The sequence below is a fragment of the Pelodiscus sinensis genome, chromosome 1 (genome assembly GCF_052426305.1).
Source record: "Pelodiscus sinensis isolate ZL-2025 chromosome 1, ASM5242630v1, whole genome shotgun sequence".
Taxonomy (NCBI): domain Eukaryota; kingdom Metazoa; phylum Chordata; order Testudines; family Trionychidae; genus Pelodiscus; species Pelodiscus sinensis.
In genome coordinates, this window is record NC_143052.1 from 238,788,427 (window position 1) to 238,814,737 (window position 26,311).

At 43.4% G+C, this 26,311-nt stretch overlaps 2 protein-coding genes across 6 annotated transcripts in view; one reads left to right on the forward strand and one right to left on the reverse strand.

Moving 5' to 3' along the window:
* ECRG4 (ECRG4 augurin precursor) overlaps positions 1-11,254 on the forward strand; it is a 33,630-nt gene extending 22,376 nt beyond the window's left edge. For all 3 annotated transcript variants that reach the window (XM_075917735.2, XM_075917754.2, XM_006114567.5), the window contains exons 2-5: positions 55-179; positions 2,266-2,313; positions 9,375-9,532; positions 10,591-11,254. In XM_075917735.2, coding sequence (XP_075773850.1) covers positions 104-179; positions 2,266-2,313; positions 9,375-9,532; positions 10,591-10,752 — 444 coding nt within the window. In that variant the 5' untranslated portion in view covers positions 55-103 and the 3' untranslated portion in view covers positions 10,753-11,254. The remainder of the gene's footprint in view (positions 1-54; positions 180-2,265; positions 2,314-9,374; positions 9,533-10,590) is intronic.
* A 10,513-nt stretch (positions 11,255-21,767) lies between these two features.
* Positions 21,768-26,311, reverse strand: part of UXS1 (UDP-glucuronate decarboxylase 1) — a 118,159-nt gene continuing 113,615 nt past the window's right edge. For all 3 annotated transcript variants that reach the window (XM_025180385.3, XM_075917766.2, XM_075917782.2), the window contains one exon: positions 21,768-22,572. In XM_025180385.3, coding sequence (XP_025036170.1) covers positions 22,441-22,572 — 132 coding nt within the window. In that variant the 3' untranslated portion in view covers positions 21,768-22,440. The remainder of the gene's footprint in view (positions 22,573-26,311) is intronic.

Genomic DNA, 26,311 nt, shown 5'->3' on the forward strand with positions numbered 1-26,311 from the left:
CAGCGGGTTCTATGCCATGCTCTCTCCTGAGCTGCCCTTGTCTGTTCCCTGCAGGTGGAAGAGCTGCACTTCACCTACCTCTCTCCAGCTGTCACCTGCCACCATGCTGCTGTCAGCCTGCCGGGGGGTGCTGCCCCTGGCTGCCCTAACACTGCTTCTGCTCGTCTGCCTGGCTCCCGGTGAGTAAGCAGTGCACCTGGTGCAGCGAGCAACACCCAGGGGAGAGGGAGATGGGTGATCCCCAGACACCACTGCAGTGGGTGATGTGCCCAGAGAAGTGCTCAGTGGGGAAGGGGGCTAGAGAGTGACCCAGTTATCCCTGCCTTTGAATTCTCCTATAATTAAAGACCCATTCTGGGGATAAAGGGTTCCCTTTTTGTACAGCAGGGTGACACTCGGGCCTGCTCTGGATCCTGACCTCAGTCTTTGGGTCAAAGCCTCCATCTCATTTACCTCAGTGGGAAAGAACAGTGTGAACAGTCTTATTGCAGCTGCTTAGGGCCCACTTGGAAGTGAAGGGTTTTTATGGATAACACCACACACATTATAGACTCAGAGACTTTTAAGACCAGAAGGGACCATTTTGATCATCTTGCATGACCTGCTGTACATCACAGGCTTCAGAACCTCACCCACCCCGTCCTGTAATAGACCCCTAACCTCAGGCTGGGTTATTGAAGTCCTCATACTGTGGTTTAAAGACATATAGTTCCAGAGAATCTAACATTTACTCTAGTTTAAACTTGCAAATGACCCATGCCCCATGCTGCAGAAGAAGGTGAAAAACTCCTAGCCTCTCTGCCCATGTCATTTTGCAATATTCAGCATTAAAAAAACAAAACAATGAAATCTAGAAGAGCGCTGCTGTAACTGAAACAAAAAGGAGAATAATAAGGGAAGGGTAATTTTTTTCTCTTTATCGTTAAAAAATAAATCTGGTTCCACCCACACATATTCATTGGCATAGCGATTTTCTCTAAGCCTTTTGTGTTCTATAAAAATTGTCCTTGTGTTCAGTTGGCTCTGGGAGGTGACAAGAACATTATTAATGTTAGCAAAGTTGTAGCTGAGCTAAAGGAGTCTAAAGATCCAAGGATCAAGACTGGTTCTGTGCAGAGATTTTTCCCCCTCCCCCTTGTCATCTTAATTAAAATTAAGGGAGCTGTGCATTCCCGTTATGCAAGCTGAGAATTAGATGTGGTAACAGCAACGTATAAAATTCCTCAACCCCATACGCTTGCTTAATGTTCTTTTTGTCCTTCCAGGCTAGGTAATGAAAAAATTAACAATGCAAAAGCTTTGTGTGTTTTGCTGGACTGAATTGCCACTGGATTACAAAAAGTTCAAAAGTCTTAGTTAAAATGTGAAGAAAAATAGACAAGTAAATGGATTTTGCTGTCATATTTACATATTGCCTAGCAGCTCCATGACGACAATTCTCATAAATATAAGGGCTAGTTCTGCAGTACTTTACCAGTCCATAGCAGTCAATGGGAATTCTGACTAAGTGGGGACAGCTGGATCAAGTCCACAAGATATAATTTATCTTACAAAAATTCTTGGAAAAATGACCCATTAAGTGTGTGGACTAATATTTTCCAATATTACAAATGAATTTTCATAAATTAAAAACCGCAGCCTGTTTCCATTTTGCTTTTAAACAGAGAAGGTGATTCAGAAGAATTATGCCATTATGGGCGTGCTATAAAATAGTGGTGAAGGCTACTGGGTATGAAAAGGCAGCATATTCAGATAAACTGGTGTGTGAATGCACCTGATATTGTTGACTAAGAGGCAAACAGTTTTCCTATGGAGAAATTGTTTTAGCAAAAACACAGTTTTAAAAGATTTTGAAGACTTGCCGAGAGGAAAATTGTAGCAGCTCTGCTTGCTAATGTACTTTTTATTTTGTGACAGCATTTCTCATGCTTATCACACCAACATGGACATTATATCCTGTCACTGACACCAGGAAGAAGTTTTGATCTGCTAAAAAAAAATAGAGCAGTTGCACAAGATAAGTACACATCAGGTTTTAGTGTCAAATTCTGTAGTGAAAGGATGTTAGACTCATGAATGCCTTCTCATAGCATATATTATACCTAAGTGTCAGACCTAGAGTTAGGACAGCTACTAATGCGGCCTTGTTTTGTTATCCCAATATAGTCAGGAGTTATGCCTTTTGTACTTTTTTCAAGTTACTCTTCCTGCTGTCCAAGGTGCATGGTTAAAGAATGTATTTAATCTTTATTTTCATTCATCTAGATGGCTCAAGAGGGAATAAGCTGAAGCTGATGCTTCAAAAACATGAAGGTAAAACCTCCCAAACAAACTGCAAATTGTTCTCTCAGATTTTTAAACAGATGCAAATACAGTTGCTCATTGGCAGCAGGTAAACGAGGCAATGCCTTCCCTGAGTCTTAGTGCACTACCCTTCCTGCCCTTCCTATCCCTCTTTACACCCTTCCTGAAGGCCAGGGTTTCCCAACCCTATGGATTTGGACCCACATATGGGTCACCATTACATTTCAAAAGGGGCGCCAAGTGTCTCCCCAGGTGGTGCTCTTAAGGAGCCATTCACACATTTGAAAAAGTCCCCACTGGTCAGCTCCACAGCTGGCTTGTTCTTAAGGAGCCATTCACCGGAAGTGGTACTCAACTTTATTGGTTTAACAACCTTCAGGCAGTTAAACCAACAATTGAATTGAATACCATTTCAGTGACTCAGAGCAGAGTAAGGCAAGGTCTCCAACCTTTTTAAGCACGAGATCACTTTTTGAATTTAAATGCAATCCAGGATGTACCTCAAACCCAAATACCCTGCCCCACCTCCTTTGTGCCCCTTCTATGAGGCCCTGCCCCTGCTCACTCCAACCTCCCATTCTCCCTCTCTTTCATCAGGCAGGGGCAGAGGGTTGGGGCACAGGTTCTGGTCTTGGACTAGGGTAGTGGTCTCCAACCTTTTTAAGCATGAGATCACTTTTTGAATTTATGTCAGACCAGGCTCTACCTCAAACCCAAATACCCCTGCTCCACCCCTTTGAGGCCCCACCCTCCTCACTCTGTGAATATGGGATACAGGGGAGGGGGAAAGAGAGACATCAGTGCCCCCCTGCACCTGTCTCCCCCACCCTGCACAACAAGCAGGAACCTCCCAAGGGCAGTTCTGAGGCTCTGGGTAGGAGCAGCCGGGCAGCGGTAGGAAGGGCAGCTGAAGTGCCAGCACTTGATAGTCTCCCTGCCAAACCAGTCAGGATCCCCTATCAGAGGCATCAAGATCTACCAGTAGATCCCGATCTACTGGTTGGTGACCACTGGGCTAAGGGATTTGGAGTGTGAGGCGGCTCTGAACTGAGCCTGGGGCAGGGAGTTGGGGTTCAGGGTGCAGGCTCTGTAAGGGAGTTTGGGTCTGGAGGGGCTCAGGGCTAGGGCAGGGACTTGGGGTGTAGAGGAGGGTACATGACTGGGGCAGGGGTTCAGGGCTGGCTCCAGCTGGACACTGTTTACCACAGGTGGCTCCTGGGTGATGGTGCAGTGGGGCTAAAGCAGGCTCACTCCTGCCCTGGCCCTGTACCACTCTCAAAAGCAACCAGCAAACTTCTTCCATCCCAGGCCCTGTTGTCCTCCTCTCCCTGTTCTGTGGAGATAGAATACAAGGTGGGAAGGGGGCACCCTGACATCAGCACCCCCTCGTCTCCCTTCCCTGCTCTGTACCACAAGCAGGAGGCTCCCAGGAGGTGGAGGGAAGCTCCCAGGCAAAGGGCAGGAGATGCGCAGCAGTGGGGGCAGGGGCAGCTAAAGTACTGGCACTTGACAGCCTCTTGGCCAAACCAGTCAGGATCATCTGTCAGAAGCTCCAAGATCTACCAGCCGATCCTGATCGACTGGTTGGTGACCACTGGAGTAAGGAAATATCCCTGGACATAGGAAGGAAAGACATTAGAACGCTAGGGAACATAGAGAAGAAGCAGCACCCAGCTCAGAGGGGTGGGGGTAGGGGTCCAAGGGTCCGGTTGAGAGGTTTCCGGCCACCCTGGATGGGGTTCCCGTCGCTGGTGTTGGCTGGCCGGGGCAGAGTCCTGGCCGGCTTGCAGCCACAGAAGGCTGGGATAGGGGCTGGGACTGTGTTTGGGAGCCCGGAGGGGGGGGGGGGAGAAAATTGGGGGATACAACAGTTAGCAAAGCAAATGCAAGCTCAAACATCCCATTAATTTAAGTTCAGGTGAAACTGTTTGGTAAAATACTAAATTGTCCTTTTTTTTAATAATGTGTATTATATTTCGAATATTTTTCTAACACCTGTGAGACTCCCAGGCCCAGAGTGTGCCCCTCAGGCCTTGACTCCCAGCCCCTGAGTGTGTGACTCCCTGCCCCCCCCCCCCCCAGATCCTGAGTGTGACTCCTCCAGCTCCTCCAGCCTCTGAGTGTGGGGTTTAAGCCAGGGGGGAGGAGGAGCGGTTTGGGGATGAGTGTCTTTCCCCCACCACAACTCAAATAAATGTGTTGTTATTATTTTATTATTCATGTATTTTCAGTTTTTCTATGAAATAACTACTATGAATATTTAAACAGGAAGGGGCACAATTTTATATTCCTGCCTCAGGAGCAAAATTAGCTAGTTACAGCACTGCCCTCTCTCCTCCCGCCCCCCTCCCCACCTTTTTTTAATTGGCTTGGGTCATCAAGTCTTCCTGATTTGTCAAAATGGGTCCCCATCTGGAAAAGGTTGGGAACTGCTGCTGAAGGCGCCCACAGCAGGCTGTTGCAGGTTGCAGACTGGAGACTCTTCCCCCAAAGTGGATCTGTTATCTTAGAAGGGAATAACCGTCCAGCTTGCCAGAACTATTAGCATAACATTGAACCTGTGAAAGACCCATTACATAGTAATGAAGCCATTTAACAGTCATGTACCAAACTTGGATTTACTGACAAAAGCAGTTGTGCATTACTATGTCTACAGGACCTTAGTTTAAAAATTGCTTTACATATTTTACTAGTTTGTTGCTGAAGATTTTAAAATCACATCTCTAAAAGAATCCTTGCATAGATATTTAGGTGCACAAGCTCAGTATTCAGCTTTAGGCTTGAATGCTTGGTTCTTCAGACATGCAGTTTTTAAAATAAAGTCTTATCTAAAATACACATTTTAATTGTGATTACTATAGTGCAATAGTTTGCTTCCTGAGTCTTCCTGTCTTTTGTATCCATCCCTACTTTCCGTTCATGTCCCTTGTTGAAGAGAGCCTATAAAGGGACAACATTCCTTTTCTGCCAGATATCTGTACAAATGGATCTGTCCTGCTATCTATCCAGACAAATACGTTTCCTTTTAGCTCTGACTATTTGATGAGCTAGTTTTAAGAGAACCCTCCACCTAAATCAAAACCTTAGGGCTGTGTCTACACTGGCATGAATTTCAGGAAATGCTTAAAACGGAATACTATTCCGTTTTCAGTTTTTCCGGAAAAGGAGCGTCTACATTGGCAGGCTGCTTTTCCGGAAAAGCCCTTTTTCCGGAAAAGCGTCTGTAGCCAATGTAGACGCGCTTTTCCGGAAAAGACTACTGGGCTGTCTACACTGGCCCTTTTCCAGAACAGTGTTCCGGAATAAGGACTTATGCCCGAGTGGGAGCAGAATAGTTTTTCCAGAATAGCGGCTGATTTTGTCCAGTAGAGCATCGTTGCTTTTCTGGAAATTCAAGGGCCAGTGTAGACAGCTCCCAGTTTATTCCGGAAAAGCGGCTGATTTTCCGGAATAAGTGGCCCAGTGTAGACACAGCCTAGTAGTAAGGTTGTTATGCCTAAACTCTTTGGAAACATTTTTAACATAAACATATAGTGAAATTTCATTAAGGCTATGTCTATACTACAGAGTTTTTTTGGGATACTGGAGGTATCCTGGAAAATCTCTGCCATGTCCAGAGAACATGTTCGCTTTTTCAGATCAGTTTCCAAAAAAGCGGGCGCGCTCTTTCAGAAGCCCTGTATTCCTCATTTTATGAGGAATAAGGGCTCTTCTGAAAGAGGAGGGTTTTCCCACATTTGGCCCCATGTTGACAGGCCAAATATCAGAGAAGCCTCTTCCGAAAAAAGAATCCGAAAAAGGAACACAAATTGCAGTTTGCAATTTGTGTATCTTTTCCCCAAAAATAGCTGCAGTGTAGTATAATAGTCTAATATGTCTTGTTATGAAAATCACACAATAGTATTCTTTTTTTCTAAAAGCAATGAACTTTATTATGAACACACTAAGCCACTCTGACCGATTAATTTAAAATGTCTCTGTTTCAGTTAATTTAAATTTGTAATAATCTGGAATGATTACTTTATGAAGGTTTAAGATTATATTTAAAATATAAAATCAACTTAGAAATGCTGATGGATAAAATGTAAAACAGAGAAGGGCTGCATCATGTATGCCATAAGATGTAGTGTTGTATTCAGCAGAACAGCTAACTTGCCCTTACTACAAAGTTTTTGCAAATACATTTTTGACAAACTTCAGGGTATATTAAAATAATTGGTGACTGATATTTTTTATTCCCAAATTTTAATTAAGTATCTCATGTCCAGTCTTCACAATCTGGCATGCAGTGGAAGAAATGCTCCATTTTCTTTAGAAACAAGTTTTAGAAGAGTGGTGGTTTTTTTTCTCAATGTCATTTGCTACATTTGGGTTCAGGATTTTGGCTGGAATGGGTAAGCAAAAGAAGAAGGAGCAGTGGAGAGGGGATGGGGCCTGAGTGGAGCAGGGGTGGAGTATGAGCAGGGCCAAAGACTAGAGAGCTCACCTCCCCAAGCAGCAGCTTCACCCACGGCCCATGCAGTTGCTACCGGTGAAATGCTAATACGGGCCAGTAAAAGATATTGCCTTCCTCGCCTTGTTTCTCTATTCTCACCAGAAACATTTTAAAAACATATTTCCAATGAAAGCTAAGGAGTATGGAAAAAAACAATTGTCTCACACTGTGTACAGGCACGCCGCTATGAACCATGTCAAAAAATACTACACAGATTGGTTCTGTTGTGCCTATGCATGCCTGTCAGCTCTGGAACCGATGTACATGCTGTTGTTGGTACAGCATATGGATTACATCCATCACACTGAAGTGAGAAGGGAACATCTCCATAATAGATAGCTAACCAAGAGCAAAAAACCCAAAACCCACACACAGGTTCCACATGTCCAGAGCAGTCACAATTTATATGCCTTCTAGATACCGAGATTTCCCCCAAGGAGCAGCAAATGTAGAGCAGAAAAGGAGCAGGTTAAATCTGCGTGGGAGACTTGTTTTCCCCCTTTGTCTCCTCTCCTTGTAAAGGTGAATACACTGATTTTGCCCTTCTGGGTCTCCTTCCTGAAAGGCCACTCTGCCTCTGTCAAGCAAATTTAAAAGTAGGGACCTAGTCAGAGGTGAAAGTAAGCGGGTGTGCACCGGTGTGCAGCTCTGGCAAGAACTGGCTGGGATGCAGCGAAAGCCAGCAGGGAGCTATTTACAGAGCTGGCAGGGACCCAGGCTAAAATAGGACAGTACCTGTAAGAAATTTTAAGTTACTTTCACTGCTGGGCCTAGTGTGCAAATGAAGTGCAGTGGGCCAACATTAGGAGCCAAAGGTAATGGCTGGAGGAGTGGGAGTGCTGGAGAGGGACGAAGCAGGGCTGTACCATATAGAGAGGCAGGATGACACCCATAAGATGCTGCAGACGCTAAGCCTCTTCAAGCCTCCTCCATGACTGAACCATCGAACGTCACTCTCCACTTTCTACCCCCAGCTTAAATTGCAGCAAGGGAGGTTTTGGCTGGACAATGGGAAAAATTTCCTGCCAGGGTGGTGAAACACTGGAACAAGTTGTCTAGGGGGTTATGGAATCTCTGTGAGTGGGGATATTGAAGAGTAGGTTAGACAGACATCTATTGGGGATGATCTAGATGGTGCTTGGTTTTTCCATGAGTGCAGGGGACTGGACTTAATCTCTCAAGGTTCTTTCCAGTTCTATGAACTGGTCTTGGGCATGTTCCGCAAGGGGATCAAGGCATAAGTGGACAGTATTATGTAGTACAGGAATGGTTTTCAGTGCCATGGCTCTGTATTCCTCAGGCATAATCCTGTTCTGGCTATTGCTGCTGGAAGTAGAAGTCTCTTACCAATGCTTGTTTGCATTTTGCACTTCGTATGGTCTCAACATAAACTGCTGCTAAGGCTTTTTAAAGACCAGTTGCTTTTTTTTTTTTTGGCCGCTTTAATTCTTCCTGTATCCAAAGGGAAGTCACAGCTCTTATTTATGAAGTTTGGCTGCGTGGTTTCCATATGTCTCTGTAGTTTCCTCAGACTTCATGTACTAACACATTGAAGACAAATGACACATTGTGGCCGTGAACTTTCTGTGGTAACATGAACATCCAAACATAACATCACTATTATCGTTTTGGCTTCCTGTCCTGTTTAACTGTATTAAAACCATCATCTTTTTCACCTGCATGCAAGCTACTCACAGACTTAGCACTTGGTAAAAATTGGTCCATTATATAAACTGTGGCTTTCCCTCAGAATCCTTCCTCTAGATTCTAGTACTGCCTGCACAAGAAGCTTCTCTGTGCCAGCTGCTCCAGCACAGGGCTGTCACCTGAGACACATCCTGCTGAATGTTTGCTCCACCGGGATGTCTCTCTGCTGTAGGCTCCCTACAGGTGCCGAGGGCCCAGAGGGCCTTTCAGCCCCAGCAGGATCAGATGTAGAGCCGTAGATAAGGTACATGATTTTTTCCCCTTAATTGTAAAAAAAACAAGAATATTCATACTGATAAAAATGTGCCAGACACACATGAATTCTTTGTAGTCATGTCTCACAGTTTTGGAAGCACCAGACTATGCTGTCTATTAAAATCATCTAATTAAAGATGCAAACTACTGTTTTCACATGACCACACAACTGATTTAAGAGTGAAAAAAAACCCATGAATTTGACTTGTTGGTGTTTATCCTAGAGCCTTAGGCTTGGTTCAAGGACACATTTTGCTTTCCTCCTGCTCACTTGTACCACCAGAGCACTCATTCAGCATTGCTCATCAGAGTGGACACAGCTCATAGCACGCAGTGGTTTCATTGTTCCTTGTTTAGAGTATAGATTCTGGGCAAGCAGAGCTAATACAAAAGTCAGCATGGGCTGAGGGAGAGACACAGGCAAATCCACAATGAAGTAAACTGATCGTTTCTATTCTATTGAGTATGTCTGTTATTATTATTGTTCTGTTGTTACTAGTGCATGCTCTGTTGTTACAGAAGGTGATGACTTCATGTTAAAGGTATATTTATGGTAATATATTTTGAGTTGATTAAAAAGTTATTGGCACCTCTTTTGGGGACTTCATTTCAGCTCTTGCACCAGTTAAAACAGAGGTGTCAGTAAAGGAAAACACGGCCAAGGAGTTTTTAAGCAGCCTGAAACGCCAGAAGCGCCAACTGTGGGACAGGACTCAACCTGATGTGCAGCAGTGGTATCAGCAGTTCCTCTACTTGGGATTTGATGAAGCTGTGAGTAGAATCTTTCCAGTGGTAATGGGGACTTCAATGTGTGTGTAAATCTAGTGATACTAAGAATACATATCAATAAAAAAGTGACTTCTTTTTCACAAGTTTGACACTCTCACATCTTTTGAAACAGAGAATAGAGAATTTTTACAGCGGAATGCAAACTCCAATAGTTATTTTTGATCATATGTTTTAAAACTCTATTCATACAAAATTATATTAAGAAAATGTGCTCCAAAATTTTGAATCCTATTGCTTCAATTTAATGAAATTGTTATCTAATTTATATGGAAGAGTGTGAGAGACATATACCAAACCAAGTTACACATGTTGAAATGAGCATGGTGGCCTCAGTCTCTTACTTTTATGTGTTTGATCCACTCACAATTTGGCACGATCAGAGTTCTTCTCAGAAGAAGCAAGGAATTTGAGTACCTTGTGCATTGGTAGTTATGGGGAGATGCTTTTAGATCACGTAACCATGGTACATCCAGCTTTGATGAGTGCTGTAAATTTCTAATTAGCATGAGCACTAAAGGTACTTACACACCTAATTTCTGTTCAACTTAATGAAAGTTAGGCGCCTAAAGTTAATTAAAAAGTTTAAAAAGAAGTGTAGGCATACTTGAAGGCATTTGACAAACCTTCTGCCCAATGACAGTCCCACTCCAACATTCCTACAAATTACCTGTTTCTCTGGAAACTAAGCGTTCCAGTTCGTATGTATATTGCACAAAGCTGTGAGTGAGAGATCTCTGAAAGTGGAGAGTAGAAATATTTAAAGTCACACAGTCCCAGCTCTAGCATAAAGAAGTAGTAAAGGTTAAAGATGTAAATGTTAAATTCTTGGCTTCTTGGAATGTTTTTGATGAGACTGAATTACTTCCATGACTGTGTAGACTATTTAGTGCATTAATTTTGAAAAAATATTTTTTTCCAAATAAGGAAAGACTTATAATACCTAAAACAAACCAGAAGAACCCAACACACAGTTTTCCTTTTCTACAAAATTATTGTGGCTTTAGAACACAAGTTGATTCTTTCTAATCTTTTGTTTGCAGAAATTTGAGGACGATATCTCGTACTGGACAAACCTGGGACGTGGTGGCAATGAATATTACGGAGGCTATTATCAGCACCATTATGATGAAGATGCAGCCATTGGGCCCCGAAACCCACACACCTTCAGGCATGGAGCAAGTGTAAACTACGATGATTATTAACATCATTTATGCTTCTGTAACTCAGATTTGTACGTCTATATCGAATTGAACTGAGTCCTAGCCTCACTTGCTCACATCCTCTGTCTTTCCACCCCCCTCCTCTTTTTTTATAGTAGTCTTTTGTTATATACACCAAGAGAAGAAATGAACTGTTTAGCACAGAAATGTATTTGGAATGGGGTTTCTATAATTGCTTAATTGTGCATTATGTAGAAGTGTTAGAATTAAAGTCTTTTGGTAAAATAAGCATTTTTCCATTTCGTGAATAGACAGTTTACACTAGCTGACTCCATTTCAAAGCACCCCATTATTAAGGATTATACTTTCAAGGACTTTTTACTCATTTATAAAAACTGATTCCATGATCTCACCCAATTTTAGTGTATTTTATAAAACAATGCATTTTGGTGTGCTCAGTTATTTAGGTCTGTATCAGCACTGTAAATAAATCCCACGCTTCTGAGGGGGGAAGGAAAGAAACGTTTCCTCAGATTTAAACATTTTATGGGGTCCTCTCTATACATTTCTATGTTCAGCACATACTATACACAACCTCTTGTGGACAATACATATTCAATATTATAGTGCTTTCATAGGTCATACTGTGTCCTTTACAACTTGTCTGGGAAAGTTCAACCTGGGCACAAAATTACCCAAGGGGCTAGTTGTAAGTTGTATGAGTGGACAAACAATAGATGGTTAAAGGGTTTCTCCATCACTATATAATCAAGCATAACATGTTGTCCAATGAAATTATTAGTGATGAAATAGCACTGGACATTAATGTTTTGTTTTTAAAGTGTCCAAGACAATGACCATGGGAAATGCAGCCTGGGTATGATCAAATTGTGCTGTTAAAAGTTGTGATAAAAAATATGTATCTGCATGAAGATGGCAGCAGATTAATGAAGAAAAACATGCAGGACTCACCATAGCTCAGTGAGGTTTTGTAGTGCAGATCCAGCTTTTTCTTTTTTCCCCCGTAGAAAGCCTTTATTAGAGTTTAAATGAATGCAAGAGGACTTTGTCAAAGGCATGAGGCGTTTCTGTATGAGTCTAAAGGACAAGAGCTTGATGTAGATAGAGAAGTCAGAGGAAAAATTGTGTGGCTTCAGGATACTGACAGTGAGGGGAGGGGTCAGGATGATAAACGGGACAATATGTTCCATAAATCCAGTCTGGAACTTGGGGCACGCTGGGGCTTGAAGGAAATAAGACTTTCCAACACCGTACATAGCTATAATGTCTGTATGGCAGCCATCATGTCTCCTAAGCCTTATCTATCACTTACCTTCACACAGACAGCAGATGTAGCCTGATGTAGAACAGTGCAGCAACCCAGACAGTGCATTAGTGAGTAGGGTCTATAGGCAGGCAACAACTCATCATGCCAAGATCCCAGTTACTAGTGACTGCATTCAGTGGATCTGTGATGGTATCCCAACAATTGACGCCAAACATTCCTCCCATTTTGGTATCGTTTGCAAATGTTATATGTGTATTTTCTGTGCTATTATCTCAATCGTTTATGAAGATATTGAATAGAACCCAACCAAGGACAAATTCCTGCCAGCTTGACTGTGATCTATTGATATGTATGCTTTGTGTGTATGCGGTATGTAGATGAGACGCTGGATATGAGTCAACAGTGTGCCCTTGTAGCCAAGAAGGCTAATGGCATATTTCCAACCAGTTGTGCACTCATTACCTGCTCGATCCATGTACGCTATTTTTCACTAGTTTTCTTATGAGAAGGTGAAGTAAGGCTGTATCAACCATCTTACTAAGATATATTATAAGAACAGAAGAACGGCCATATTGGCTCAGAACAAAGGTCCATCTAGCCCAGTGTCCTGTCATCCAACAGTGGCCAATGTCAGATGCCCCAGAGGGAGTGACCAGAACAGGAAGGAAATCATCACGTGATCCCTCTCCTGTCATCCATTACCAGTCCTTGACAAACAGAGGCTAGGGGCACCATTCCTACCCGTCCTGACTAATAAGTATTGATGGACCTAACCTCCATGAATTTATCTCGTTCTCTTTTGAACCCTGTTAAAGCCTTGGGGTATGTCTAGACTTCAGAGTTTATCCTGGAATAACTTCGCCACATCCAGGGAATGCGTCTGCTTTTTTGGAACAGTTTCTGAAAAAGTGGGCTCATTCTTTCGGAATCCCTGTATTCCTCATTTTATGAGGAACAATGGATCTTCTGAAAGAGGAGGTTTTTCCCACATTTGGCTCTGTGTATCATAGAATCATAGAGCCGGAAGAGACCTCAGGAGGTCATCAAGTCGAGCCCCCTGCCCAAGGCAGGACCAATCCCAACTAAATCAACCGACCCAAATCCCTCAGTCTCTCCTCTTAGGCAGGAGCGGCCTGAGGCCGGCTGCAGCAGCTGGCGCCCTAGGCGGGGTGGTGCAATCGGCGCCCCTGCCTGCACGGCCATCAATGGCCGTGACGTCATCATCAGGCGCCTGGGCCAGCGGTGCCCTAGGCAGCTGCCTAGCTCGCCTAGGCTCACGGGCCACCCCTGCTCATAGGTCATGTGTGCCAGCCCCCTAATCATTTTGATCGCCCTCCACTGGACCCTCTCCATTGCATCCACATCCTTTCTACAGTGGGAGGCCCAGAACTAAACACAATATTCCAGATGTGGCCTCACCAGAGCCAAATAAAGGGGCATAATCACTTCTCTAGATCTGCTGGCAATGCTCCTCCTAATGCAACCTAATATGCCATTAGCCTTCTTGGCTACAAGGGCACACTGTTGACTCATATCCAGCTTCTCATCCACTGTAATCCCCAGGTCCTTTTCTGCAGAACTGCTACTTAGCCATGGAGTCCCCAGCCTGTAAAAATGCTTCGGCTTCTTCTGTCCCAAGTGCAGGACTCTGCACTTGTTCTTGTTGAACCTCATCAGATTTATTTTGGCCCAATCCTCTAATCTGTCCAGGTCACTCTGGACCCTATCCCTGCCCTCCAGAGTATCTACTTCTCCCCCTAGCTTAGTGTCATCTGCGAACTTGCTGAGGGTGCAATCCATCCTCTCATCCAGGTCATTAATAAAGATGTACAATAAAACTGTTCCAAGAACAGATCCTTGGGGCACTCCACTAGAAACCGATCACCAACCTGACATCGAGCTGTTGTCACTACCCGTTGGGCCCAACAGTCTAGCCAGCTTTCTATCCATCTTACAGTCCATTTATCCAATCCATATTTCCTTAACTTGCGGACAAGAATATTGTGGGAGACCGAATCAAAAGCTTTGCTGAAGCCAAGGTATATTACATCCACTGACGTTCCCATATCCACAGAGCCAGTTACCTCATCATAGAAGCTAATCAGATTGGTCAGGCATGACTTGCCCTTTGTGAATCCATGTTGACTATTCCTGATCACTTTCCCCTCTTCCAAGTGCTTCAAAATGGATTTATTGAGGATCCCCTCCATGATTTTTCCAGGGACTGAGGTAAGGCTGATGTAGGTGGGCCAAATGTTAGAAATACCTCTTCCAAAAAAAAAAAAAAAAAACAAGTGGAAAAAGGTAGCGTATCTTTTTCTGAGAAAAAAATGCAGTGTAGACATAGCCTTGGTCTTCACAACAACCTCTGGCAAGGAGTTCCATAGGCTGACTGCTCTGTGAAGAAAAACTTCCTCTTGTTTGTTTTAAACTTGCTACCTATTAATTTCATTTGGTGACCCCTGGTTCTTATGTGATGGGAACAAGTAAATAACTTTTCTTTATTCACTTTCTCCATACCAGTCACAATTTTATAGACCCATATCATATTCTCCCTTAAACTCCTCTTTTCTAAACTGAAAAGTCCAAGTCTTTTTAATCTCTCTTCATGTGGTACCCGTTCAAAACCCCTAATCATTTTTGTTGCCCTTTTCTGAACCTTTTCCAATGCCAATATATCTTTTTTGAGATGAAGTGACCACATCTGTACACAGCATTCAAGATGTGAACATACCATGGATTTATATGGAGCCAATAAGATATTCTCTGTCTTATTCTCTATTCCTTTTTTTAATGATTCCTAACATTCTGTTTGTTTTTTTGACTGCTGATGCTGTTTTCAGAGAGCTATCCACAATGACTCCAAGATCTCCCTCTTGGACTGTCGTAGCTAAATTAGTCCCCATCATTTTGTATGTATAGTTAGGATTATTTTTTTCCAATGTCCATTACTTTGCATTTTTCAGCATATCACACCTGCTTCCCCGCAATGCTTGTTACCCTGTCAAAGGATATTAGATTCATCTGGCATAATTTGTTCTTGACAAATCCACGTTGACTGCTCTTTATCTCCTTAGTTTCTTCTAGTTGCTTTGCTCCATTATCTTTCTAAGTAGCAGAGTTAAACTGACTGGGTCTGTAATTCCCTGAGTTATATCTATTCCTCTTTTTACAGACATGTCCTATGTTTTCTCTTCACCAGTCCTAAAGGATCGCTCCCATCCTCCATAAGTTCGCTAAGACAACTAGTAATGGATCAGAGATCTCTTCAACCAGTTCCTTAAGTATATTAGAGAAAAACAGACCTAGCCATAGTGGAAGTTGAAATAAGAATATGAACTGTTTGGCTGTTAGCCAGCTTTTCAATGTTTTAAGACCCAACAAAGTCACATTTCTTTATGCTGACCCAGTAATTCAGACCAAGTGGTGGTCCTACCAATTTTCTGAGAAAACAGACAAAATGCCTGCAGGCTCTTGCTTCTTTTCTGAAGGACACTGAAAATAATGAACATACCTATCGTGACCTTTAAACATATCCCCAGAAAATATCAAGAGAAATGTTTTCAATGACTGATTGGCTACTTCTCCCTCCCATGCAAAGGCAGGCTCCCAACTACAGCTGGGCATTATTGTTTAAAAAAATGCAATTTAGGGTCAACTGAAATGGTTTGCAAGTTCGAGACAAGAGGTTTTGGCCAAAAAAACAAAACAAAACCCAACCCAGAATCAACACCAATTTGTCATTTCTGAATGACCTGGCACAAAAAGATTTTTCTATTCTGCCACTGAACTGATGGGGAAAAAATCAATTATTTCCCCAACTTTTCTCCTAACCTCTTCACATACACCTGAGCCAGCTCATGTTGTCCAGCTTCCCTTCCTCTCTGGGCATCCCAGGAGCAGAAAGCTGTTACAGAGCATCCCCCATCTGCTTGTTTTCATGCCCAAGGACAAGAGTGGCATCTCTGGGACCGTTGCGTATCATCTACCAGTTCAAACTATTCTGCCTGGGCTCATGCTCTCCTCCTCCATGCTAGCGACAGCCATGGATAAAGCTACCTTCTCAGACCCAATAAAACCTTCCCCTTTTGCCCAGCAGAATCCCAGTTTCAGACACTTTCTCACAGGCTCCTGAGTAGTAGCATGAATTTCCAGCTGGGTTTGATCCATGCTGCAGGGACGTCACAAGAATTAGCAGCCTCATAGACTTCCAAATTACTGTGGCTGTGGAGAGATTTATAAGGCTACTACCTTCCATGGACAGCGGTTAGAATCATGGAACACTAGAACTGGAAGGGACCTCACAGCAGGACCCAGCACCATCTAGACCATCCCTGACAGACGTCTGTCTAACCAGCTCTTAAATATCTCCAGAGATGGAGATTCCACAACTTCCCTAGGCAACTTATTCCAGTGTTTAACTACCCTGACAGGAACTTTTTCCTAATGTTCAACCTAAACCTCCCTTGCTGCAGTTTAAGCCCATTGCTTCTTGTCCTATCCTCAGAGGCCAAGATGAATCATTTTTCTCCCTCCTCGTGACACCCTTTTAGATACCTGAAGACCGCTATCATGTCCCCTCTCAGTCTTCTCTTTTCCAAACTAAACAAGCCCAATTCTTCCAGTCTTCCTTCATTGTCTCTATTTTGCTGTTCTCCCTTCTACTATTCCTTAGAATCATGAACTCTGATTTCAAGATCATTTTCACCCAAGCTGCCTTCCACTTTCAAATTCTCAACCAGTTCCTCCCTATTTGTTAAAATCAAACCTAGAACAGCTTCCCCCCAGTAACGTTTTCACCTTTCTGAAATAAAAAGTTGTCTTCAACGTAGTCCAAGAACTTATTGGATAGTCTGTGCTGCTGTGTTAGTTTCCCAAGTTATGTCTGGATAGTTGAAGTCCCCCATCACCACCAAATCCCGCACTTTGGATGGTTTTGTTAGTTGTTTAAAAAAAGCCTCATTCACCTCTCTTCCACCTGAGTACGTGGCCTGTAATAGATCCCTAGCCAGGGCCAGACTAAGGGGTGGGCTAGCCGGGCAGCTGCCCAGGGCGCCAAACTACGGGGGGTGCCTGGCTCCCGACAGGCTGCAGCAGCCACCCAGGGCGGGGGCTGTGTTAAACCCTGCAGCACTGGCCAGCAGTGCCCTTTCTCCCTTGTTTTTTACCCCTTTTAGCCTAACCCAGAGACTCTCAACACGTCCGTCTCCTATACTCATCTCCACCTCAGTCCAAGTGTGTACATTTTTAATATATAAGGCAATACCTCCTCCCTTTTCCCGCCACCTATCCTTCCCGAGTAGGTTCATGCTTTGACATCCAGGTTCAATCCCAGACAGCAGTGTCTATAGTTGCATCACTATATGTGCACAGTGTCTCCACCTTAGCTCCAGGTGGCACCCTAGTTAAGTGAGTAACCTACAGCCCTCATGCAGCCCATCGGGGCTCCATGTGTGGCCCACAAGATGTTTTTTTTAAACATTGGCCCTGCACAGTGTTGCCAAAGTCCACTTGTTTCCATCCACGTAGATTATACTAAAGTGACCTGCACGTAAAGCCAGGACACTTGAAGTGAGGTGTGTGCCGATTGCTGATAACATTGACAGAGAGCTGTGTAATCCCTCTGAATCCAAAGCGCTGCTACCGGTCAATTCTAGGTTTCAAGTGCAGTTAGCAAAACCTTACCGCAGAAGACCGTCTTGCTTATAACAATCTTGAGGCCCACTGGGATGAAGGAAGCCACTCATGCGACCCATGCCCTAGTCTATGTTGTCCATCACCGCCCTAATTCCCTGGGGAGTTTTGATCAAAGGACATAATTACAGAGACACCCCATATAGCCAATCCCAAATAGTCAAAAATCATGAGTTTGGAAACCCCAAAGCTATAAGACTCCCTCAAACAAACAAAAAATTAAACTGTTGTGTGTGGGATTCTTCAGTCTGAATTTTGAGCCTTTGGAAAGGATCCTTGGGGGAGAGGGATGTCACATTTTCAGGGTTTTCTTTGTAGAAGTGAGGGCTAGAAACTTCATTTTTAAAAATGAAGGCTAAGATTAAAATATATTCCTCTGACTGCAGAAGGTGGGGATTTAAGAGAGACCAATAATTATTGCAGAATGTTTCAACTCTGGGAGTCAGCTCTCTCCCCAAGCTTTTAAAAAAACCTCATGATTTTAAGCCATCACATCTTGATTTGTTCACTTTTGGGAGGAATCGTTCCACCCCCAATTTCTATGTAATCATTTTGGATTCAAAATTCAGCTGTAAAGTTAGGCTTTTTTAAAAAGAGTGTTAATGTAGTATTTATACAGCCTTCATGAATGAATGCCCTTGTTTAGCTACAGCACACACAGCACAACTTCACCAGCACTTTTGAGCCTTGGGAAAGAGTATAGGGATAAATGGGTAATTTAGACTCTATGGCCCATGCTACTTTTGGCCTCTGTTGATTCTACCAATTAATGCTAACTGTGATGGTGTGTTTCTGAGGTGAGAACGGAAATGGAGACATTAAGTCCCCTTGTTGTTGCTCCTATTTGCACTTTCACAAGTGAAGTTTATTTTTTCCAGATATATATGTATTAAAGCTTTCACCTTTGTGGAACTCCTTCTGGTAGGACCTTCCACTCTGTACACCCAAGCATCCTCTCCTCCATGCAACCCCAATCTTCAAACAAACCTTATCCTAAATGCTGCATCATATTTTAATAGGATAGTTCCCACTAACCAAAATATGACAAATATTAATACATTGTACCAATATTTTCACATTAAAATATATGTAAGTATCCCAGGATCCTTATACTAATTTCCCTCCACTAGGGGTCATACATGAATTGTGTTTGATCTACAACATGGAGGCACGTAACACACAACTCTTCCTTTTCTGCTATAGTAGTAGCTGGTGGAGAAAAACATATTACCCTCCCTAAGGAAGGGCCGGTCCATAGATGCAGAGTATTAACAGGGAATGTGCTCAGATCTCTAGCTCTAAAAACATCAACCTCTCCTGAGTTAGAAGATGCTCAAATTGTTGTGGCTTAGCCCCTAGAGCATTCTACTTTTGTGTCTAGTGACCATATCCATTTGCTCTGTTATTTTAGCTGTAAAGTAAGTGAATTATTACACCTTCTCTTTGGTGTGATGTATGGAAGCTTTGGTAAGGAACAGCTGTGCAGCATACAAATATTAACAGCAATCATTGGATGAGCTAAGTTTAGAACTCATGGTCTGTTGGCTTATATCTCTGTGTACTTTGCCCTAGATTACAGGGTGTATTATGCACAGCAGACCATCTCTAAAAATGTTTTACCAGTATATGGGAACAGGTGATAAACATGCAAATGGCATGACACTTTTCAGGTCTGAGCTTCTGCTTCCATTTCCTAACACCGATCCTTTTCTGCTGCCCCTTCCCAGATTCATTTCCTACATCATCATATTCCCTTGTAGCCAGCCAGCTCTTCATGTGATGACCAAACGATAATTTTCCCTGGCTTTAACCCCATTGCAAACAGTGTGAGAAAACAGCCACATTTGGCAAGGGCAGCCACAATTTCACTAGCAAAGCCAGTAGGGAAATGGCTGCCATCTTGTTGGAGGTAGCCTGCCACTTTGTCCCTTGAACAGTTTGACAATGGTGGCCATTTTAGGTAAGGGCAAAATGGTTTAAGACTGAAGACAGAAATCTGAACGCTAGGAGAACCCTTAAAAAAAACTAATTATGACATGCACAGTAAAAAGCCTGTGAGCGCTCAGTAATCTAATAAGCGCTGGGACAGTGTGCCTCATGTTCTATACTGCAGGGAAGTTTCAAAATGGGAGCCACTCACAGCTGTGAGTAAAGCACAAGCAGGGTAAAAAGCAATGGCAGAGCAAGGCCAGTGACAGCCCCTCTGAGCCTGGAGACCTGAGCAGGTGGATCTGAAATAACCCCTCACAGAATGTCTCCTGGAAGGAAGCGGGAGCAGCAGGGAGGGTGCCTTCTGCTTGGAGCCTGTAGGAAAAATAAGCCTGAGCTGCCACTGCAATGAAGAGGGGCAATCCAGCTGACCTGGGAGATGGAGCAGAGCAGAAGCTGCTGCGTAGCTCCCCTTCCCCATGAATCCCACCACTGTGGTGAGTGTAGGGAAGCCTAACCCCTGCTGCTGCCCCACGCCAGGTCCCCTGACAATCCCAGAGGGTATGTCTATACTACCCCGCTAGTTCGAACTAGCGGGGTAATGTAGGCATACCGTACTTGCAAATGAAGCCCGGGATTTGAATTTCCCGGGCTTCATTTGCATAAGCGGGGAGCCGCCATTTTTAAAACCCCGCTGGTTCGAACCCCGTGCACTACACGGGGCTCGAGCTAGGTAATTCGAACTAGGATTCCTATTCCGAACTACCAGTACACCTCGTTCCAATAGGAATCCTAGTTCGAACTACCTAGTTCGAGTCCCGTGTAGCCGCGCTGCACGGGGTTCGAACCAGCGGGATTTTAAAAATGGCGGCTCCCCGCTTATGCAAATGAAGCCCGGGAAATTCAAATCCCAGGCTTCATTTGCAAGTGCGGTATGCCTACATTACCCTCCTAGTTCGAACTAGGAGGGTAGTGTAGACATACCCGGAGGCTGCTTCCCCCAGGGGAAGGGGCAGGGGTAAAGAGGGCAAAACAGGGTCAAGGAGAGGTGGGTTAGGGATGCACCAGGGGCTGGACTTGGGGTAAAGAGTATTTCCCTCCCCCCCCCCTACATCTCTCCTCAGCAACTCTCATGCCAGCAGCAGTGCACGGGCTGGATGGTAAAACTGTTTAGGCCACAAATGGTTTACAGCTTGAACTAGAAATCTTGGGTCTGCAGCTGTGAGCTGTATCTCTGCAGATCAAGCACTAAGGCCAATGCATAGCACACAACAGAACTCCTCCAATTTTCATCCCCTAATGAAGGGAGGCAAGGTGGTGAGCAAATCTAAAGAGGTCTTTGTGACCCGTCTTTTAATAGCAAACCTTTCAGACCTCTGGTGGGCATTCTTGAAAGTGGACTTTTACCATTATTTCTTCTTTACTCTACACCATGCACAAGCAGGCTTGTTGGTTCATAGTAACAACAGAACATCAGCTCTTGAAGGTTGGGACCATAGCCCTATTTTGAAGATATTTGGGCATTCCTTTGTCCAGTGTTGCAAAGCCAATGTGATTGTCAGCTAAATCTCATTTCCAAAACTGACTTAGGCTCCACTGACTTTCAATGAGCTTGGGCTTTGCAACTCTGAACAGAGGAATGCCTAAATATCTTTTTTTTAAATCGAGGCCTATGTTTCCTAATATGACAGTTGCAATGAGTACAGGTATCCAACAAGCGGAAGACAATTACTGAGATAAGATCAGTTATTCAGTACAGTTTTGTGCATTTTCTGGTAAAATGAACAGAAAGTTTTCTATATAAAGTACATGATTTCTCTCATGCTGAGAACACTAAAGTTTTATTCTATGTTTTAAAGATATCGAAGACTTTTGCATTGTGACTATCTAGGTCTAATGCAAACAACGACATAAATTTTAATTATAAGAACCTGAGGTTCTCCCCTTCCCCCAACATTATCTTAGAGCCCTTTCCCAAGAATCAGTTAAAAAGTATTGGGATTATTTGCAAAGGAGAAAAATATAACATTGATTTTCACCAGAATGACTTATTTTTATCGTGGAGTATAATTTTTTTAAATCAACATTTAAGATATAAAGACAAAAGACAAAAAAGAAAACCATTTTAATCCAAAACAAACCTATAATTAGAACTTTCCATATTTTATTAAAATAGCATATTCAACCACTGGTAACCAATAATACATTAACTTTTTTCCCAGAGTACGCACAACACAGTAGTGATTTAAAATATCCTTATCCATGATAATCAATGAAAATAGTCCAAATTCAAGTGTGCAACTAAAACTAAACCTCTGAAAAACTCTGATTTAAAGAATACAATAAAGCTCTCATACAGAAATTTGTTATACCCCTATATTCTAACTGCCAGTGTTTCACTCATCTGACAATACTGCTAGCTTTTTCTTTTATGCATAGTATAACATCTCATTTATAGTACCCATTTTATAAATAAATTGGCATATCCTGTCCCATTTATATTCATCTTCAGCTTCACAAGAAACCAGTAAATAAAACTGTCAATGACAGTCACAACAAATGATCTCACAGCAAGATATAAAACTTGAAGATACTCAAAGATTTTTCTACTCTATTTTACATAAAAAGACAGATTTAAAAAGTGCAAGGCAAGATTTGCAGTTTTTTTTTATTTTTAGGCACATCCACTTCTTTAAAGCAAGCTTCAGAATGAAATTCCAGTTTGTTCTTCATGATACCTGTTAAAGTCTTTCTTTTTAAAAAGGAAAAAAATTACATCCTGTCAAATATAAAGCAGGGAATCTCCTGTCCAACCATTTTCAGTTATGTCTTGTTCTTCCTTTTTTTATCCTGGCAGGTTTTGGTTTGGGGATATATTGATTGTTTGCCTGATATTCAAGTTCTTTACGAAAGTAGTGAATTGCTTTATTTAAGCCTTCCTCCAATGGGACCTGTTTAAAGAAAGAAGACATGGTCATATTAGCCTAAAATGAAGAAAAAAAATGTATAACTGTGGCTATCTTCTAAGCTGTGAAAATGCTGCTTTGAAATCCTTTAATTCTTTATCAATAAAAAGACAGAGCACCACTCACTGGTTAAAGTCTGTCTATGCATTTCTAATGCTCCCATCACTGATATACAGTAAAACTCCGATGGTCCGGCATCTGATGGTCCGGTACTCCTGATGGTCCAGCACCATCAGGAACCCGGAAGTGTCCCGAGCAGCCGGACCATGGGAGCTGCTCTGCCCCCAGCTTCCCCGATTCAGCTGCTGCTAAAACTAACCAGTGCTGAATCGGGGAAGCCGGGGCAGAGCAGCTGGAGTGCTGCCAGGTAGGTCCCATAGCGCTGCCCCTCGGGGCTGCAGGACCAACCGCGCAGCACCCCAGCTGTCCCCGATTCAGCTGCTGTTGAAACTGACCAGCAGCTGACTCCAGGAAGCCGCGGCAGAGCAGCTCTGCCTTGGGCTTCCTGGAGTCAGCCGCTGATCAGTATCAGCAGCGGATGAATCAGGACACCTGGGGCAGAGCAGCAGGGGGGCTGCCGGGTTGGTCCCACAGCGCCAAGGAGAGCCGCTACTGGACCAACCCAGCAGCACCCCAGCTGCTCTGCCCTAGGCATCCCCAAGTCAGCCGCTGCTGATACTGATCAGCGGCTGACTCCAGGAAGTCAGCCGGGACAGAGCAGCTCTGCCCCGGGCTTCCTGGAGTCAGCCGCTGGTCAGTTTCAACAGTGGCTGAATCGGGACGCCTGGGACAGAGCAGCTGGGTCGCTGCTGGGTTGGTCCAGTAGCGCTGCCTGTCGGCGCTGTGGGACCAACCCGGCAGCCCCCCAGATGCTCTGCCCCAGGTGTCCTGATTCAGTCACTGTTGAAACTGATCAGCGGCTGACTCCAGGAAGCCCGGGGCAGAGCTGCTCTGTCCCGGCTGACTTCCTGGAGTCAGCCGCTGATCAGTATCAGCAGCGGCTGACTTGGGGACGCCTGGGGCAGAGAAGCTGGGGTGCTGTCGGGTTGGTCCAGTAGCGCCGAGGAGCGGCGCTGCGGGACCAACCCGGCAGCACCCCAGATGCTCTGCCCCAGGCGCCCTCAAGAGCAGCTGGGGTGCTGCCGAGTTGGTCTCGCCGTGTCAAGGGTCAGCGCTACCGGACCAACCAGGCAGCACTCCAGCTGCTCTGCTGCAGGTGTCCCCGATTCAGCTGCTGCTGAAACTGACCAGCAGCGGCTGAATCAGGGACGCCTGTGGCAGAGCCGGACTATCAGAAGTGGGGGCTATGAGGGGTCTGGGGTGGCATCTCCCCCCACCCCACCCCAGACCCCTCATAGCCCCCCCTTCTGATAGTCCGGCATATCTGATAATCCGGCACTCCCTGTGTCCTAAAGGTGCCAGATTATCGGAAGTTTAGTGTATTTAGCTATCATTCACTTAATTAGAAGCCATCAATTCACACTTTAGAAATACCACATTTAGCACCAGGTAGTAACACTTAATCCACTTTCTGTCCAAATACAAACTTGGGGTGCATCAACCCAGCACCCTAAACTCGAAATAAAATACGCAATTTGTGCTACACAAATTACATATCTTATTTCAAATCTATTTTGAAATAGCTTATTTTGAAATTTGGCTTATCTACACAATGCCAAATTTCAAAACACACTATTTCGAGTCATCCCTTATCCCTCATGGAACGAGGTTACCAGGATGCTAAAACAGCGTGCCTGTTATTTCGAAAAATATTTTGAAATAGCGGCCAGCTTGTATAGATGCGGGGTGCAGTGTAGATGTACCCCTGGAGAATTCCTTCAATACTACCTTATATTGGTCCAATAAAAAATAGCAATGGGGACATAAACCACTAAGCAAAACTGACCATTACAACAGTATCACATTAGGAACTGATCACCTAGCTTTTTCTAAAATAGAAAATTAAGTTCTAATTATTTGTGCAGAGTTAAGAAGAATTTCTTCCTATTCTGCTTCTAGTTGTAACAGTTTTTAACAGTGTACCTAACAAATATTTCACTTCTTTTCCAAGTATAGCCATCTCTGGTCTTGCTTATGTCACAAACATGACTAGATACAGTGATGGCACTTTAGAACTGGATATATTAACAATACATGCCTCACTACCAACCTTCATTCGCAACAGGATAAGAGTACAAACGCCTACATCCCCTCAAATTTGATAGAACACGATCTACTGTCACTGTGACACTTTTAAAAAACAAATGAGGTTCTGAATGACCCACGCACACAGGGAAAGAGTAATCTCATTACTTCAACAGTTTTTTTTTAAAACCAGGCTTCCTACTTATATATGCTCCACATGAACCATTCACACTGATGGAGAGGGAAAGCTGGCCTAACTAGTGGTAAACTAAGCTCCTTTCCCCAGCTGTAGATGGGACAAGGATCTATATAGCAGTCAACCTCTTGCTTCCAGCTATGCTCAATGGCAGGTATGAGTGAAACGTAACCAGGAAGCTGTGGGTGTTCCATCACTAGGATCATTAGCAATGAGACATTCATTTCCCAGACATTAATTCTTAGGGAAACAGCAAATCTTTATGCCAGTATCACATGAGTAGTGGTTAATTTCCAGGGTTTCATTGGGATTACATGCGGGGTTGGGCCTAGGAAGGTTTGCAGCATTCATTGTGACCCTACTGTAGAATCAGTATATGTTTTCTAGCACTATTGCTGGAAAACTGATGTAAAGACAAAAGTCCTTTAGTGAAATCAAGGCTTATGGATCAAGGCCAGACTGCAACATTTGCTCTGGCCATTTGAGTGGCTGTACAGCGTGACCAGCTAGCCTTAAAGTAATGTGGGGAGAAAGGGAAATGAGCTGGGTTTCTGCTGATGGTTTGTGCAGAAGGAAGTATTCAGGGAAGAGCACATATCACTGAGATATACAATGGTATTACAATGATATTCCCCAGCCTCTTAATGCAACACAAGCATTTAACAGCTTTTTTGGACAGCTACTTTATTAAGCAAATTTTATTGCTGTCAACAATAAATCCCAGACATTCTTCCCTCCTTTACCAAGGAGCATATACAACTAACTCTGAACTGTACTGAACAAGCAGCATAATTAATTTGTCCAATGTGTTTTCCCTTATTTGTCATCTATGGCAAATTCAAAGTGAAATTTTCACAAGTTTTAAATCTGTTCTCTCTAAAGTCAATGATAAAACTCCCATTATCTTCAATGGGAGCAGAGTTAGGCCAACCTGTGCAGGTTCTTAAAATCCCACTTTTAGCATACTATAGCTCTGTCCACCTACCTAGTTTTTATTGGGTTCTTCTGATACGCCTCATAATCCTACCTAGTTACTAAATTAAAACTGATGACTTGCAGTGACATTTGATATCTTTAACAAGATCTTAAAACTTCAACCCTTAATTTTTTTTATTTCATTTTTTTAATTCAACAGCATTCATATTATAAAAGCAAATTCCTCTTTTTAAGGTAACATAAGTAGAGGGGTAAATAATTCTGTACCAGGCATTCCAAGGTATGACCGCATATTAGAGACTGTTGTCTTAGTACCAGTGGTTCTACGAATGACTTGAGGTAAATTTTATTTACAATGTTTTGTCACTTATTTCGTACGTTCATAGATTTTAACGCCAGGGACCTGTGATCATCTTGTTTGACCTCGTGCGTAACACAGGTTGTAGA